General features: G+C 38.6%; 2 protein-coding genes across 2 annotated transcripts; both read left to right on the top strand.

Moving 5' to 3' along the window:
• The first annotated feature begins 5533 nt into the window (after window positions 1–5533).
• On the top strand, window positions 5534–8610 carry srd5a3 (steroid 5 alpha-reductase 3). Its single transcript, XM_032572343.1, has 5 exons — window positions 5534–5809; window positions 5949–6100; window positions 6182–6367; window positions 6440–6565; window positions 8081–8610. The coding sequence occupies exons 1-5, from the start codon at window positions 5586–5588 to the stop codon at window positions 8338–8340; spliced, it is 948 nt and encodes a 315-aa protein (XP_032428234.1). The 5' UTR covers window positions 5534–5585; the 3' UTR covers window positions 8341–8610.
• A 2137-nt stretch (window positions 8611–10747) lies between these two features.
• Window positions 10748–14921, top strand: tmem165 (transmembrane protein 165). The gene is made up of 6 exons (XM_032572345.1): window positions 10748–11450; window positions 11789–12014; window positions 12110–12285; window positions 12611–12793; window positions 12892–12997; window positions 13313–14921. The coding sequence occupies exons 1-6, from the start codon at window positions 11310–11312 to the stop codon at window positions 13387–13389; spliced, it is 909 nt and encodes a 302-aa protein (XP_032428236.1). The 5' UTR covers window positions 10748–11309; the 3' UTR covers window positions 13390–14921.
• Window positions 14922–15804: the final 883 nt, after the last annotated feature.

Here is a 15804-nt window from a genome sequence, read left to right as displayed (position 1 = left end):
CTTATCCTATTTAACAAACTCTTACGGACCACCTAGTTTAAAATTGTCCCCACAATGACGCAACATCATAGCATATATAACCCAAAATGAAGATATTAGTCTCTCAACTCATTGCTTTTGTTCCTCCTTACGTGAAGTGTGGGACTGTTTTGTAAATATGAAAACCATGAACAAGTCTAATTGGGCGTTTTGAGTTATTGACAGAGTACGGATCCTAATGATTCGAATGAAGTGCTGTGTGCACTGACAATATTTTAGGACTATTTGTAATTTAGAAGCATAATTAAAGAAAACTAGATTTAAGCTGCTCTGGCAAAAACAAACATATTCTTCCTGCCAGTAGGTAGTCCAGCATCAATAATTGTATTTCAGGTGTTAAGATGCAGTTAGTCAGCGTAGGGCGCAGCTCTGTTCACCGCCTCTCCACCGTCTCGTTGCATTCAGCACAGCCGCAGACTGAGACCTGCATGCTCTGTATTATAATCAGGGTGGAAATTAAAAGTTTTCTCCAGTGGCTGGAGAGTTTTCTCTACCAGCAACTGGTAGAGAAAATGTTTTACCGGCCACTCGGACGTTTCATCAGTCACTGTTTTCTTTTTCTTCTTTCGATTACTTTATGACTCTTGTCAGATTAAAACGTACGTTTTGAAAATAATAACCTTTCAGTAGCTATCTGGCATACGTTTCATAAAGCTCACATTTCTGTTTTTCAAGGTAGAAATTTTTGTTCTCATTAACTATTAGAGGAAAATCGTCACACTTAACATAGATAAAAGGATGTCAGACATCCATGTGTGTAATTAATCTACACAATGTGTTCAATTAGTGATAAAGTTTCTGAAATAAAGTAACTTTCCAGTCATTTTAAAATGTATTGGATGAGTCCGTTTAGCCTAAAGTATTTAACAAGAACTGAACTTGTCACCAATTTTCTTAATCAGTGTCTTTTAAAGGTGAAATTGACATGGCATTCTTTCACTGAGTCCAGACATGCAAGGAAATGAAACTCTAGTTTTATGGTAAGAGAGTAAAAAACATTTTTCTGTTCAAAAGGCCAAAAAACTGATCTGGTCTTAATTTAAACCTTAACTCAAGTGCCACAAATGATTGGCAAACTGTTCAGTTATTTGCTGCTACTGCTACTTTTATTATGTTTTTTTATTATTATTATTACTGCAACATGCTTAATAACGCAACAGGGGGGGGGAAAAAACTTCATTTACTCAAGAATGACCAGGAGATGGCGACAAAACGCAACTACACTGGAAGTAGAACATTAACTGAGCCTGCAATGCAATCAGTTGAGATACAAAACATTGCAACATAGGTACAAAAAAGAAAAAGAAAACAAAACATGGGGCTAAGACTATAAAAGACAAGCACGTAAGGCAATGATAAAAAATAGAGCAAAATTTAAAACAAAAGAAAAGTAGAGATACTGGCAGTTACTTTTTTTTGCATATTAAGCATGTTCAGATGTTTCATTGAGGTGTAATACAGTTTAAAATGGTTAAGAAAAAAAATCAAAACAAGGAGTAGAACCTCTCCATTTCCAGCAGTGTATATGATATTATATTTACCGCGTCAGATGTTTTGGTATCAAATTCTTCAACAGAGTATAAGAAATGAGTGATGGTAATCTCTGGAACGTCCTCAGTTTTAAGGGACGGCCAATTCTTAACGTCTCTCCACACTTTACAAGAAAGGGGACAAGAAAAATAAAAGAGATGATGAAGGGATTCTCCTGGACATTCACCAAAGGCACAACATGTTGCATCAAATTTAAACCTTTTGTGCAAAAACATCTGCCACTGGGTAAAAATTGTGGGAGATTTTGAAGCGTACTTAATTTGACGTACTTGGAGAACGCCCTCTCAATTATAGACACATTTGTTGCTACCAAGATATTATTGTTGTAATCATTAAACAATTTAGATTTGAAGGCAGTCACAAGTGCAACATTGTTGCACCTCATATCAGTCAAACTATAGTCTCCAATTTTCCGTTTGGGTAAAGATGAAGTAACACTAGAATATCTTCATAAGAAGTAAAGTTCAGATTAAATTTGTTGGCAAATTCTCTATGATTTAACAAAACACCATTACTGTCCATTAAGTCAGTGACAACTAGAATACCTTTTTCATGCCAGTCAGTTTTAAAAATTGATTTTCCATTTACCAATGTTGACCTGTTATTCCACAATACGGATCCATGTGGGGTGACATTGTGGGTAAATATCATTTTCCATAAATTCAAAACTGGTCTATGAAAATTAGACAGTGAAATGGGAATCTTGGTTAATTCAAAATCACATTTAAAGCAAGATATCCAAGCCACCCAGCTTATATTAAATATGGCTTTAGGGACATGAAACCACGTTGAGTTGGAAAGCAACAAATACTGTAGGTCTTCAGTCAAGTTATTCTGAATGAACCAATCAGAGCCTCAAAATCTAAAGCTCTAATTCCACCTTTATCATAATCTTTAATAAGACAACATTGTCGAAAACAGTGAGTTCTGTTCCTCCAGATGAACTGAAAGATTATTGAATTGGCTTTCTTAGTATTTTTGTCGGAGATAAAAGCAGAACGGCTTGGATAAATTAATTTGGACACTCCTTCAGCTTTGGATAGAAGAGTTTGTCCAAAAATAGTCCGATCTCTAGTCAACCAAAGGCTCAAGGACCTCTTCACGCCATCCTAGCATCTTCCGATGTTTCCCTCCTCTCTTCTAAGTACTGCACTTGCTCTTGAATTGTTGAGAAATTCATTTGGGAAAATTAAAAAAAGAAGAAACAGTACGATTACAATAGGCCTATAAGCAGCGCTTTGCTCTGTCCTGTGAAAGATTTTTCTCATCTTAAAATCTTAAAAAAGATGAGAAAAAATAGTATAGCTACAGACTTGTAGTCAATAAGAAGATATCTGATAAAGCAAGTTACAATTGTCATGATTAAAAATTATACCTATGGGATGTAAATAGTGTCAAATAGATTTTTTTTATGTATATTATTGGGATTTTATGTGGTATACCAACAGCACATAAAAGCCTCACTTCATTGGGTTCTAGGGGACATTTTGCCTATGCAATTATCTCAAAACTCAAACTTGCCTTAAAATTTGCATCTTGAAAGATTGAGTCGTGATGAATGTTTTCCATTTTCTCACCAGTGGTTGAGTGGTTTATGTTCTCAGACCTCTAGATCTTAAAGGTCAGCCTCCCACAATTCAGTGCGAAAAGAATGGCCACAAAACGTTTACACGATGAGGCACAAAAGGAGAGGGAAGCCGATTGTATGAAAGTGCATTGCATTAAAGTGGGCACATTGCAGAAAGGATCGGGGAGAACAATACAGCTGAACCGCGAGGCTGCTCCGCCACTTACATGGCAAATGCATAAACAAAGCAAAAAATATATTTTTATTCATCTAAAAAGTTTTAACACCCAGTTATAAAAGTAGCATAGTAGCTCTTGTTATGGTTTACAGCTGTGAAGTAAGCCATTGTTTGACTCATGGGTTACTTCATAAAATGAAGGAAATTATGAATTGTTAACGTTTTGTTCTCAATGTTCTAAACTTCTGGAGCTCAGAACTTTTGATACTAAATACTTGGAGAGGAAAAGTATTTACAATAATACCCCATTTGCATATATGTTGTAGATACACAAAACATTTATTAACTTTTCTGACAATTATAGTGATTATACTTATACATGTAAGTGTGAAGCCTTAGATAGCTGCAGCAGGTTAGGGTTTTGTTAACTTATCAGTTTTTTATTTAAAATAAATTGCTGAAAAATAGATTGAACTTATGATGAATAGAAAGTGAACACAAAACTAAATGTGAAAATAAAAACATAAACAATGTAATAAAATTTTCACGGTGCATATCAGTGAATTCAATTTTAACCATGTCAGATTTTCAGATTTAAGGTTGGTAAAGACCTCCATCTTTCCCAACTTGGACTTTTCTAAATCAACGACGACTAATGTCAACTTCTGAAAACATTATCTGAATTGCGTCCCAACAAATCCTACATATCCAGTGAATAAAAGATGGAAGAGTTAATAACATGAGAGTTCTTAAACCGTCTGTCAGTCTGGTTGTTTTTGGAAAGCTTCTTTCTAAAATGTTTGGGGAACTGCAGTTAAAACAGACACCTTCAGCAAATCTTTGAGGACCAACTGAGGATCCTGTATTTGGCACTGGGAACTGGGAAACTGTTGGGGGGACAGGAAACGGTCCAGATTTCCTCAGACAGGATACCGTGCTCCTCCAAGAGGCATCCTGGAATCTGCTGTCTCTAAGGTCCAGCCAAGTTTTCCGTTCAAAACACACTGACTTTAAGCGTCACATTGTGAAAGAGGGAACACACACTGATGACTGGTCAACCTGCAAGAACTAAGCTCACTTGCAGATAAGTTTGCCATGCATCCAAAAATGCAGAAATGCATTTTCTGGACACCGCTTATGGAAATCCGTGCTCAAGGGCGTAAATCCCATCTCATTATTGGGGCCTTAAACAGGAAAATTTCTTAAGACCGATTTTGTGGGAGGTCGGCAAAGTTACAGTGAAATGCAAAGTAAAATGTGGTTTAAAAGGTTTTCAAACCACATTCAAGCTGCAGGACCAAAAATGACTAGTAATGCACATCAAACATGTTTTATTTTCAGTAAGCAACCTATTGAGAAATAAAACTAAAATTCAAATGTTGCTTAGATTCAAGTTTTGTTCAGTATCACTGATCTAATCTCTGCTACACCTTTACAAAACTTTACGGTTCTAAATAAAAAGAGCTTTAATGAGTAACTGCTGTTAATAAAATTCCTCATAAACATTGATTTATTGAAATGGCTCCCAATACAAGTCATGGGCTATTTAAATTATAACTTAAGTTGCTTTATTTTTAAGCCATTTTTAGTTTTGTCATGTCCTGGATGACTGAGAACCAGCAGGTAGATAGAAATGAATATCTGGGGGGTATTATAACTTAAACGTAACATTTAAAACACCAGGGTTTATATAGAAAAATCTTCAGATTTTATTTTGTGCTTTTAAAGGCTCTACGATGAAGACAGTGAGTAATAAAGGCATAGCTTTCTGTTTTTTCTATCTGTTCTCAGCTCCCACACTCTGAGTTGGGTCCACTTGCTCAGCTGCAACCGTGTGTGGCAACATACAGTTCAGACCAAAAGTTTGGACACACTTTCTCATTGAATTCAATGAGAAGGTGTGTCCAAACTTTTGGTCTGTACTGTACATACGCACAAATACCTTTTTTTTTTTTATCTGTATCATTTTCTGTCCACTTCACATACTTGTACTCATTTGTACATTCACTTCCAATTTAATACACGGAGATTTGAGGATGTAACGTGACAAAATATCAAAAAGTTCACCATATGGTCAACACAGACAGAACGATGACCAAGAACCAAGAACGTGAACGGTTGAGGGCGCCCTCTGGAGTCACAACCTCGGAATTTTTGTGTGACAGCGGAACCATTAGCACGGTCAACGTTTTCCGGGAGTGATTTTCTGCGCTGCACAAAAACATTGTCCACGATCAGCTGAGCTCTAACATGACTTGGACCTCCCTCAGCCTCAGTCTGATAGATACTTGCTGGTTCTTTCTGGCTCTGTGTTTCCTTGTAGCTTTTATCGTTCACAAAGCCTCAGCCCAGCTGCCGGGAGAGTACCGGAAGTCCAGTCTGTTCACATTGTTTCAGGATCTGATTCGCTACGGAAAAACCAAACAGAAGCTGCACCGAGCACAATGGTTGCGAGTGTTTGACGTCCCGAAACGGTAACAAGTTATGTAATAAAATATATATATATTTTTTAATTTAGAAAAAGTGTGTTAATTTTTTATTTACTATAAATGTTTGGGTTGAGATACCACTAGCTGAGTGAAACCGCTACCTACGCCTGTTCTGTTCATACAGGTGGTTTTGGCACTTTTATGCCATCTCTATTTGCTGGAATATTTTCCTTCTGCTGTTGTCTTTCAACTTCATCTACCAGCTGCAGTCATACCCATCGTGGCTGACTGGGATGTTGGAGATTTTAACTGGTGTACCCAGTTCTTTTGGCCAAGGTAAACTAGCTCTTCTCTATTAGGAGTTTTCATTTCCTGTCCGATCCTCGCTGATGGGGGTGGTGGGTCTCCTCTCTGCAGCCCCGCAGCTGTCCACGGTCCTGGTGCAGCTGCTGCTGTGTGTCCACTCCCTCAGGAGGCTGCTGGAGTGTCTGTTTGTCAGCGTGTTTTCTGATGGGGCCATGCATCTGGTGCAGTATTTGTTTGGCCTGGGGTATTACATTGTGCTGGGATTGACTGTGCTTTCCTCGGATCGCACGGCAAAAGGTTAGATTCTCTACTAATCCTGCCATGTGCCGTTCTGCTATGGTGATGCAAATGCTTATGCTGCTTGTTTAGGTCCTGGGACTCTCCTCTCTCGCTCGGATTGGATTCGTGCGGCCGGATTTGCTCTCTTCATCGCGGCCTCTCTCCTGCAGCATCAGTCTATAGTCCTGCTGGCTGGGCTACGCAAAGGAAAGTCAGGTCAGTCTGTGAGCGACGGAGTTTAATTTAACTCCACCAACTACTAGACAGACTGATGAAACTTTAGGTGTCGGTGAAACACAATCACACACAGGCATAACATGAGACTAACATTTTAATAACCTTGAGGAGAGAAACATAATATAATATTTTTTTGTGAAATATAATTCAAATAATTTTATGAAAGAGGAAACAAACAGATATTACTGCTACTAAAATAATATGGTTATTATAACTGTTGCTATCTATGACATTTATTATTTAGTTTTCTAGAGTACAGCAAACCTTTAATATACACACCTGCTAAAGTACTGGTTTTCAAGTATGTAGTACAGTAAATATTGGGGTTTTTTCTTGTCATTTTGCACTTTTTGGAGTAGCATAAGTAAAATAAGCTAAAATTAGTCGATTCGTTGCGGTCGATCTACTAACAGACATGCTTCAAAGTACCCTTATCTTAAAAGAATAGGTAAGTTTCTCACTTGCGGTGCACTGGTTGCACATTTTTGACTCAACACTAATCTTTAAAAAGCCTGACCTGCCTATTTCAATTTTGGTCGATTTAGTTTTTTGGTTTTTTTAAATAACTGACATTGTCAGGAAACTCTTATTTATTTAATTTTTTAAATCACTCTATTGCCATACATTTTAATTAGATAGTATTCATCAAATTCAGGTTAGTTTACTTCAATCATTAGATTTATTACAAAGACATTGTACAAAGTTGAATTCTGCAAAACACTGACCGCAAAAAGCACAGATTGAAGATATTCCGTCTCTAATTTAAGACATGACAAAAACAAAACGCATATGGTTAAATTAAAACTTAAATCAGAACAGCAATCAAGTGTTCTCAAGCCTTCATTACACAAGGTGTTCATTGCAAAGTATGTTTTTAACTTATTAAAATAGGTTTATTTGAACAAAGAATAGTGAGGTACACATTTTCACTTCATGCTGTATCACAAAAATTGCTGCCTTGATACTTTACAGAATAGTGGATTTCTTAGAGATAGTAGGATCAGTTTGTAAAGGGCGTACGTGACACACTTTTAAAGGTTCAATTACTCTGACGGTTTACATCGAAGGCTCAGAATCAGAAAAATCACCAGAAAATGCTGATCTAAGTCAATAAAACTACAATAACATTTAGACAAATAGACACAGCATACTGTAGAGCTGAGAAAAAGAAACTTTGGCAGAGGGCAAGGTTATTAATGATTTAAGTGTGGCAAAAAAAAACCCCAATCAAAATATGTATTAAGATATTGATATTAAGATGAAAAATTCGAAATAAAATTGGATGAAAGGGCAAAGTAAGTGTAATAATTTTAAAAAAGACAAAAGTATTGAAGTTGAAATAGATAACACGTCTTAGTTGTCACAAAGAAGTGTAGAGAGCAGCAAAAAGAGCAACGCAGCCACCATTACTAATACAAATGAGAACACGTGTTCTGCTGCAACTGCTGAGAAAAACCTAAATGCATTCTTTGACCTGTTTGCTTCTCCTTTTAGGAAGAGTGGAGACTCTGGCTCACCGGGTGCCAGAAGGGGGCTGGTTCGAGCTGGTTTCCTGTCCACATTACTTCGCCGAACTGCTCATTTACGTCTCGCTGGGCTTCGCTCTCGGCGGGTTCTCTTTCACCTGGTGGCTGGTGGTCCTTTACGTGCTCTTCAACCAGGCACTGGCTGGACAGCTTTGTCACGACCTCTACGTCAGCAAGTACGAGTCGTACCCAAAGCACAGAAGAGCTTTTATACCTTTTGTGCTCTGAGCTCTCTGCAACTGCAAATAGGCAGAAGATTCTGATACAAGATGCAAACAATGGACCTTAAATCAGTGTTGTTATTACTGTCCGATCTTGTTTTATACATGACATACATGAACACATGAATTTTTTTTATGTTACGCCAACATGGGTTTACTTGTTACAACATTTCATATTATTGTAGTTGAAGTTAAAACTTATTTATAAAGATGTAAAACAATTGCTTTGATGTAAAGTGTTTTGCATTAAAATAATAAAACACCCAAAATGGTAAAATATTAAAATGACAGGATAAAAAAAAAAAATTCCTCTCATACATGTATAGAAGCATGGGGTTTGGAATCTAGCTGATGTGCTGGGATCCCAGTTTTAGGGGCGACAATTGTGAATTTTTTTTTTGCACCAGCCTGGACAGTGGTACAGAGCTGATCACTAGAAATACCGATGAAAGTTTGCAAAATAGTTTTTAGAAGACATTAGAATGGTTTGATTGCTTAAAAAAATAAATGACCCGAAATGTCACAGTACTGTAGGCACTACAATACACCACAAACAAAGAAGATGCTTGTGAAGTTTGAAGCTGGCTGTTGTTGCTTCGGCACTGAGGGTAAATAAGTTTGTTTATTCTGAAGCGCTTCCAGAAAGTTTTGTCCAGGTTGGCTGTCCAGTTGGAGGCCACTAATAATCTCTTGGTGCCACAAAAAATACCAAACGCCATAAGAGAATTTCAAGAGTGCCGTTTATGCATATTGATGAGGTGGAATTTTACATTTCAGGTCGAACAAAGAAAGAACTTTTTAAATAAGAGTGATTTTAGAAAATGCACGTTAAAGAATACAACAAAGGTATTTTCTGAAGGCTATTGAATGCTAACTCTGTCTTCACACTCTGAAAATAACACCTACTGCAGAGAGCAGCGGGGTCATTTTCGCCCGGCGTTCATGTGCAACCGGTGAGTAAACGGAGCTCTCCGGATCGCATGTCAATGGACAAACATTTATGCAGTCATGGTGGTTTTGATCATTCTCAGACTAAAGCATCGGACTCTCACAGGAGTCTTTGCATTCATAAAGGGTGGGCCATGTGGACTTCAAATTTGATCAGATTATTGTTTTTTTTACTGTGGCGATGAAAGTATTTAGAATTGCATGGGAGTCTTTTGCCTACAAATCTGACAGTACCTACAATCAGGGCCTTTTATAGCAAAACAGTTATCAAAAGGATATTTCACTGCAATATTCAGCAATCCAACTGTCCATTAACAATTTGTAGATATTCATTGGAAACCACTGATGATATGCTTTGAATATTGTTCCGGTACTATTTTATTGGTAAATAATGAAACTTTTAATGCAAAGCGGACAGTTTTAATTGACTTTTAGAGCAAGTTTTAAAGCAACTTTGCATTGAAATGTCATTATTCGCAGAATAATGCAAAGTTGACACTTTTAATGCAACTTTGAATTAATAGTTTATAATTAAGTTTATCATTTATAGAATGCCACTTCATGGCACCAGTCATAAACATTCATGAAGACGCCTTCATGTTCATGACAGGTGCTATGTCAGTCTTATGCACACCCCTTCAAATAAAGTGCTATCAAATAAACATTGATATAATTTAAGATTACTAGAATTGCTTTTCTTCCCTCAGTCTTCTGTACTACAAATATAAGTAACGGAAACTGTAAGAAAAAATGTCAAATTAAGTAAGTCAAACATACTTTTTCCAGTACCGCTTTTCTTTCCTTTATTTTTTACTGAGATGTAGGGCAAATTTTCATACGCTTGTTTCCATTATTGCAGCTAAAGTGTAACAAATTGAAAGTTTTCGTTTTTTATTCTAACCTAAGATACCAGAAGCTGTCAAGACGAGGCCTGTTTCGGACAGCAAGGCTGTTCAGCAGGTGATTAAAACTACTGAGAATGTCACTGGTGCCGGTAAACATCAATGATATTGTCAGACTGCCTGCCCAGAACTAAAAAAAAAAAAAAGACCTGTCCTGTCCTCTCGTTGTAACTGGTTTATCTTTCTCCTATCTAGCTAAAGATATAGAAGTAGCCACATCCCTCCCAACTGACTCGATTAACAGTTTTTCAGCTCAGACTTTAAACTACTGAAGTGACTTCAATGCATTTTATCAAAACTTAACACATAATTTAATTTGCTACACTGATCAATGATTTAAATGTTACAGTTGGTAAATAAAAAAAACATTATTTAGCATTAGCAAGGTGTGAGTGTTTTTAATAGTAACACACTTTGAGTGTTACACAGAAAGGCAGGGACTTTTAGAGACTGGTCTGGTTTCTTTTTTCAAAGAAGACATTCACGTTCAGGCTAAATTATGCACGAAGTACCATTATTGGATATCACTGGACTGTTCAAACTTCCACCAGACTGAACGGGCCATCTTGAAAAAAGAACTGTGCAGAGAAGTAAGTGTTATGAAAGAGACCACAAACAGTCCTGGGTCACGCTGACCGTAAAGTGTGCTAAAGATTTGCATGTGGCAGGGTTACTTCTCGTTCAATGTAGTGGGCTCGTATGTAGAGTATGGACTTTGTTACTAATATTGTTAGCCAGACGACACTAATTAATACCTAGCTTTTATTTGAACTTTGCTTCACTAAATTTCCACGACAAATTCCCTTAACTTTGAGCTAATGCCGACAATGAAACTGTCCAATCACCGAACTCTCCACTCGGGTCGTCATCACATTACGTAGAGCGTCATTATCCTTCGCTGTCCAATCAGGTGTCGGCTTTGTTAACTCAACGCTGGAGCGACATTACAACTTCCCTCTTGAGTTGGCCCAGTTGGTCTCATCGTGACGTGTAACACCGGGTAGTCCGTCAACCTGAATAGTTTGTAAAAAATGAAGTTTGCCAGTTTTGTTCAGGGCAAAATGAAGTGAATTTCGGGGTAGAAGACAGTCTTACAGCTCGTGTTGGGTCGCTTCCGGTAGCAATAATGCCTGTGTTGTTGGGAAGGGGAGCTGGAGGAGCTAACAGAAGTCTGCTGTTCTCGCTCGCCGCCGTGTTGTTGCTGTCGATCGGAGTTGCTGCCATTCAGGAGGAGCAGAAAGCAGTGCAGGAACAGACGCAAAATGAGGTAGAAATGTACATTATCATGCCCAGCTAGACATTTTTGTCGTGGTCGGCGGAGAGCTTCGCTAAACAAGCTAGCGCGTATGAGTTAGCGCGTGCTAACCAATAAACACCAGCGTTTTCCGGGTCTTATGTTTCCGGAGTGACCAATTTGATGTAGTTTTTGACTGATTTTATGTCAACAAAGCTGTCAAAGTGCTGATAAACTGGGTTTATGGTCGGTTTAATATACTTCCACCGGTACCGCCAGTTTCGCCAGTTTCCCCATTCATGTTGTCATGTGACCTGGTTTGGATGTTTTTCTATAAGCGCTGTAACTTGGCTGCTGTTTGTGTTTCACAGAAAGCCACCAGTCCCCATCCAGTGGGGCCGATGGTTACTGAGACTGGCTCCAGCAAAGGAAACCTGGGTTTCATCCACGCCTTCGTGGCCTCTTTATCCGTCATCATCGTCTCAGAGTTGGGAGACAAGACGTTTTTCATCGCAGCCATCATGGCCATGCGTTACAACCGCCTCACCGTGCTGGCAGGGGCAATGCTGGCTCTGGGTTTTATGACTTGTCTGTCAGGTTTGCATCAACCTCTCTTTCTCCCCCCCCCACCTGGACAACTATTTCATTGCTTCCTGAAATGTAATAAAACTCCTCCTTCCTGCTCTCTTCAGTATTGTTCGGCTACGCCACCACAATCATCCCTCGAATCTACACCTACTACGTGTCCACTGCACTGTTTGCCATCTTTGGGGTGCGCATGTTGAGAGAGGGGCTGAAAATGAGTCCAGACGAAGGGCAGGAAGAGCTGGAGGAGGTGCAAGCAGAGATCAAGAAGAAAGACGAGGAAGTGGGTCGAATTTGCCTATTCAAAGAGCATGCAAATTTTTCCTGAATTATCCACATTCTGTCGAAAATTATGTTCCCCGGAAAAGTGCCTTGTTCGCTCCTTTGTGTCTCAACCTTAATTTAGAAGATCGTAGCTTTGCATTTCATAAAGATCGGTGCGCCGATCGATTTCAGCTCAGGCAGCAGAGGAAACCAGAACTTTACTATTGACTACAGTGGAGATGTGGAGCAACAACAGTGTTCACATGCTCCAAAAATGGGAACTAAATGTAATTTTTTATTTATTTTTTTGCTGTGTTCTCTAATTTCTTTATTTCCATCTGCAGCTCCAGCGCTCCAAGCTGGCCAACGGCTCTCCAGACGTGGAGGCGGGAGCAGGACCCACCATACCTCAGTCGAAGTGGCACAAACTGATCTCGCCGATCTTCATCCAAGCCTTCACCCTCACCTTCCTGGCAGAGTGGGGGGACCGCTCACAGCTGACCACCATCATTCTAGCTGCCAGAGAGGTTTGTTACGCTGCACTAGGCGACCGATTACTGCTTTGTTTATTCCTGATTTCATTTTTTATTCTTTTTTTTTTTTTTTTTTTATGCTTAATTGCTAGGATCCATTTGGAGTTGCAGTAGGTGGGACAATCGGCCACTGTTTGTGTACAGGACTGGCTGTGATTGGAGGACGAATGATTGCTCAGAAGATTTCTGTGAGGACAGGTGAGATGTTTTGTGTTACTTTAATCCAGTGGTAAATGTCTCAAAGGCTGTGAGGAATCAATTTATTATTATTTTTAAAAAAATGCTCAGAAATTGTTTGTGTCCAATTTCCTCACTTATCTGAATCAATTTAAAAGGACTACATCGCATCGCTTCAGCTTTTTGACACATCCAACTCTAGATTTTCAGAAGTGAATGAGAACCAACGCCCATTAAAAAAAACAAAAAGAAATCTCATGGTGTAGAGTTTCAATTCATCGTTGAATTCTATTTTTAAAACTCTGTCGGCCTGAAACTGTCTTTTTGTTTCCACAGTTACCATCATCGGAGGGATTGTATTTCTGGCATTCGCCTTATCTGCCCTTTTCATCAAGCCAGAAACTGGATTGTAATTGGTGCACAAAAGGGAAACTGTTCATTCTGTAAATATGTGTAAGATATGGCCAACTTGCTGGAAAGAGACTTTAATTTGGATTCAGTATTTGGCGTCTATCTCTTGAGTCCCAGCAGCTTTTTGTCCATGTTGATCTTTGAGGTTATTTCCGTCGTAGACGTCCAGGAGTCGTATAACAGTAGACAAGCGGACTTTCCTAATAGAAACGGAAAAAGCACCTCGTACAACCGGCTTTTCCTAGAAAAGCATTTGTTCCGCTTCTGTTTGTGGCTCGGGTGAATTACGAAACGAGGAGTGCATTCCTCCACAAGTTCAAACACGTACACACCACAGCGCCGGGGAAGAGCAGCTGCTCTCTCTCAACGAGACATTCTACCTTTCATCGAAGAGCTTCGGCTTAATCTCAGAACAGGAACCATTTTAACGTTTCATTTGGTACAACAGAATCATTGAGTTACTGCGGCTGCAGCCTGAAGGGGAACTGTAGTTGCTCAATCTTAAGAGCTTTATTCACATCTGAAGGAGCGTTGAAGAAACCCTACACTTGACCTGACAGCGGACCTCTTAACTATACACACCTGTGTGTCAAACTGAACCTGACATGCAGTACTTTTCTCCACTTTGCAGGCCCATTGTAGTCACTCAGCTTTCAGTTTGCATGGTACAGTACAGTACCAACCTAGTGGACCTCCTTTACTTTGATCAGTAAAAATAAAAAGTGGTGGAGTATCGGGGTCAGTGGTTCTCATCTAGATATCAGAGCGTTACTGTACAATGTTGTGCAAAAAAAACATGAATTTGTTGGAGAAATAGTTTGGTTGCTTTTAAATGTTTAGTTCTTCTATTTTTATTCTAACTTGTTTTATTTTTGACTTCCACCAAGATGTTTTTTCCTGCTCCAGTTTAAGATGTTTTAATTCATACAGTCAGTATTTCCCCTTGTACTGCATAGAGAGACCGACCCAAACCACTTTAATACCTCTATCGTCTAAGCACAGTTTTTGTACGTTTTTTTTTTTTACATGTCTGGTTTTATTTCTAAACAAAACAAAGCTTCACTGACTCTTAAAGGTACATTTTTTCTGAATAGTTCCCAGTGGAGATGAACAGAATGAGTTGTTCATGCTGAAGAATGGCCAGTCGGCATTTATCGTGTCATGGAATCAGTGTAACGGAGGAGAAAAACAAACGCATCAGGAAAAGAATCAGCGACTCACTACATCTTAGACACCTACAAATCATATGAAGCTCAACACTAAGGTGTTGCTGCATCAATACAATGTAGTTTTACCCTTTTTATTTAAAGTTGTGTATTTATTTAGCTTCATTTACTTTAGTTGTGTGGTCTGTACACAAAGTGGGAGAAATTTCTTTATGTGGGGTGCAATGTTTTTTTCTTTTTCTTTTTTTTCCTGTTTAACTGAGCGGGTTTAAGTTGTGCTGTCAATATTTGACAGACTTCAACCCAGCTGTGAAACACTTCAGTTGTTTGATTTGATGAAATGTCTATAAACTTAGAATTAACAAAAAGTGTATCGTCTCATTTCTGGGTGGCAAAACAATCTCGGAAAAAAAAATCGCAAAACTTCACAATGGTGTCCTTCAAGGCTTTGATAGGGCCAATACTTATTTTAACATATACACAACACACACAATGCATATAAATGGTGCAATAATGCTCACCTCCGTCCTTATGCTGAATACAAATGTCATTGTCCAATTGTTGCTAGGTTGAGTTTGTATCATTTAACCTCATGATCCCGAGTCCTGAAAGAAACGAGGGTAATGTAGTTTAAAATTTCTAATATTCTTACGTTTACATAACTTCATTACAAATCAATTATAGGTTTATGTGGTGCTCAGAACATCACGGCTGAAACCTCGACTCAAAGACTTGTTACATTTCCCATCCAACCTTTGTTGTCACATTGATGGGATACTTTGTGTTCCAGTAGAGCAGGAGCGTCGAACTCCAGTCCTCAAGGGCCACAGGTACAAAACACTGGAATGAAATGGCTTAATTACCTCCTCCTTGTGTAGATCAGTTCTCCAGAACCTTAATGACCTAATTATTCTATTCAGGTGTGGTGCAGCAGAGGCACATCTAAAAGTTGCAGGGCAGTGGCCCTCCAGGACCGGAGTTTGACACCTGTGCAGTAGAGTTATAGGAAAGTGTGTGACTTTCATTACAATGATCTGTCCACTGGTCAGCTTGACTACTAGCTTTGCTTATAATAGTATCCATTCAACAATATTTCAGATTGAGACCAAGAATAAAAAATATACACAAATATGTCTATAAATGCTTTTCTCTGATGAAACGCACACTTTAACCAATTCTAGAGTTCCAGCCTTTTAGATATCAGCCATCTTTTTTTTTTCCAGGAGAAGATGGTTCTTTTTTTCACCCACT

Source organism: Xiphophorus hellerii, chromosome 9 (genome assembly GCF_003331165.1).
Source record: "Xiphophorus hellerii strain 12219 chromosome 9, Xiphophorus_hellerii-4.1, whole genome shotgun sequence".
Lineage (NCBI taxonomy): Eukaryota > Metazoa > Chordata > Actinopteri > Cyprinodontiformes > Poeciliidae > Xiphophorus > Xiphophorus hellerii.
This window is presented reverse-complemented; position numbering and strand designations above follow the sequence as displayed.

Excerpts from the sequence above, each read along its gene's own strand:
- srd5a3 (XM_032572343.1), top strand. The coding sequence starts at position 5,586 with ATGACTTGGACCTCCCTCAGCCTCAGTCTGATAGATACTTGCTGGTTC. Across the intron at positions 6,101-6,181 it reads ACCCAGTTCTTTTGGCCAAG|CCCCGCAGCTGTCCACGGTC; the intron begins GTAAACTAGCTC and ends TCCTCTCTGCAG. Across the intron at positions 6,566-8,080 it reads GCTACGCAAAGGAAAGTCAG|GAAGAGTGGAGACTCTGGCT; the intron begins GTCAGTCTGTGA and ends TTCTCCTTTTAG.
- tmem165 (XM_032572345.1), top strand. The coding sequence starts at position 11,310 with ATGCCTGTGTTGTTGGGAAGGGGAGCTGGAGGAGCTAACAGAAGTCTG. Across the intron at positions 12,286-12,610 it reads TCAAGAAGAAAGACGAGGAA|CTCCAGCGCTCCAAGCTGGC; the intron begins GTGGGTCGAATT and ends TTCCATCTGCAG. Across the intron at positions 12,794-12,891 it reads TCATTCTAGCTGCCAGAGAG|GATCCATTTGGAGTTGCAGT; the intron begins GTTTGTTACGCT and ends CTTAATTGCTAG.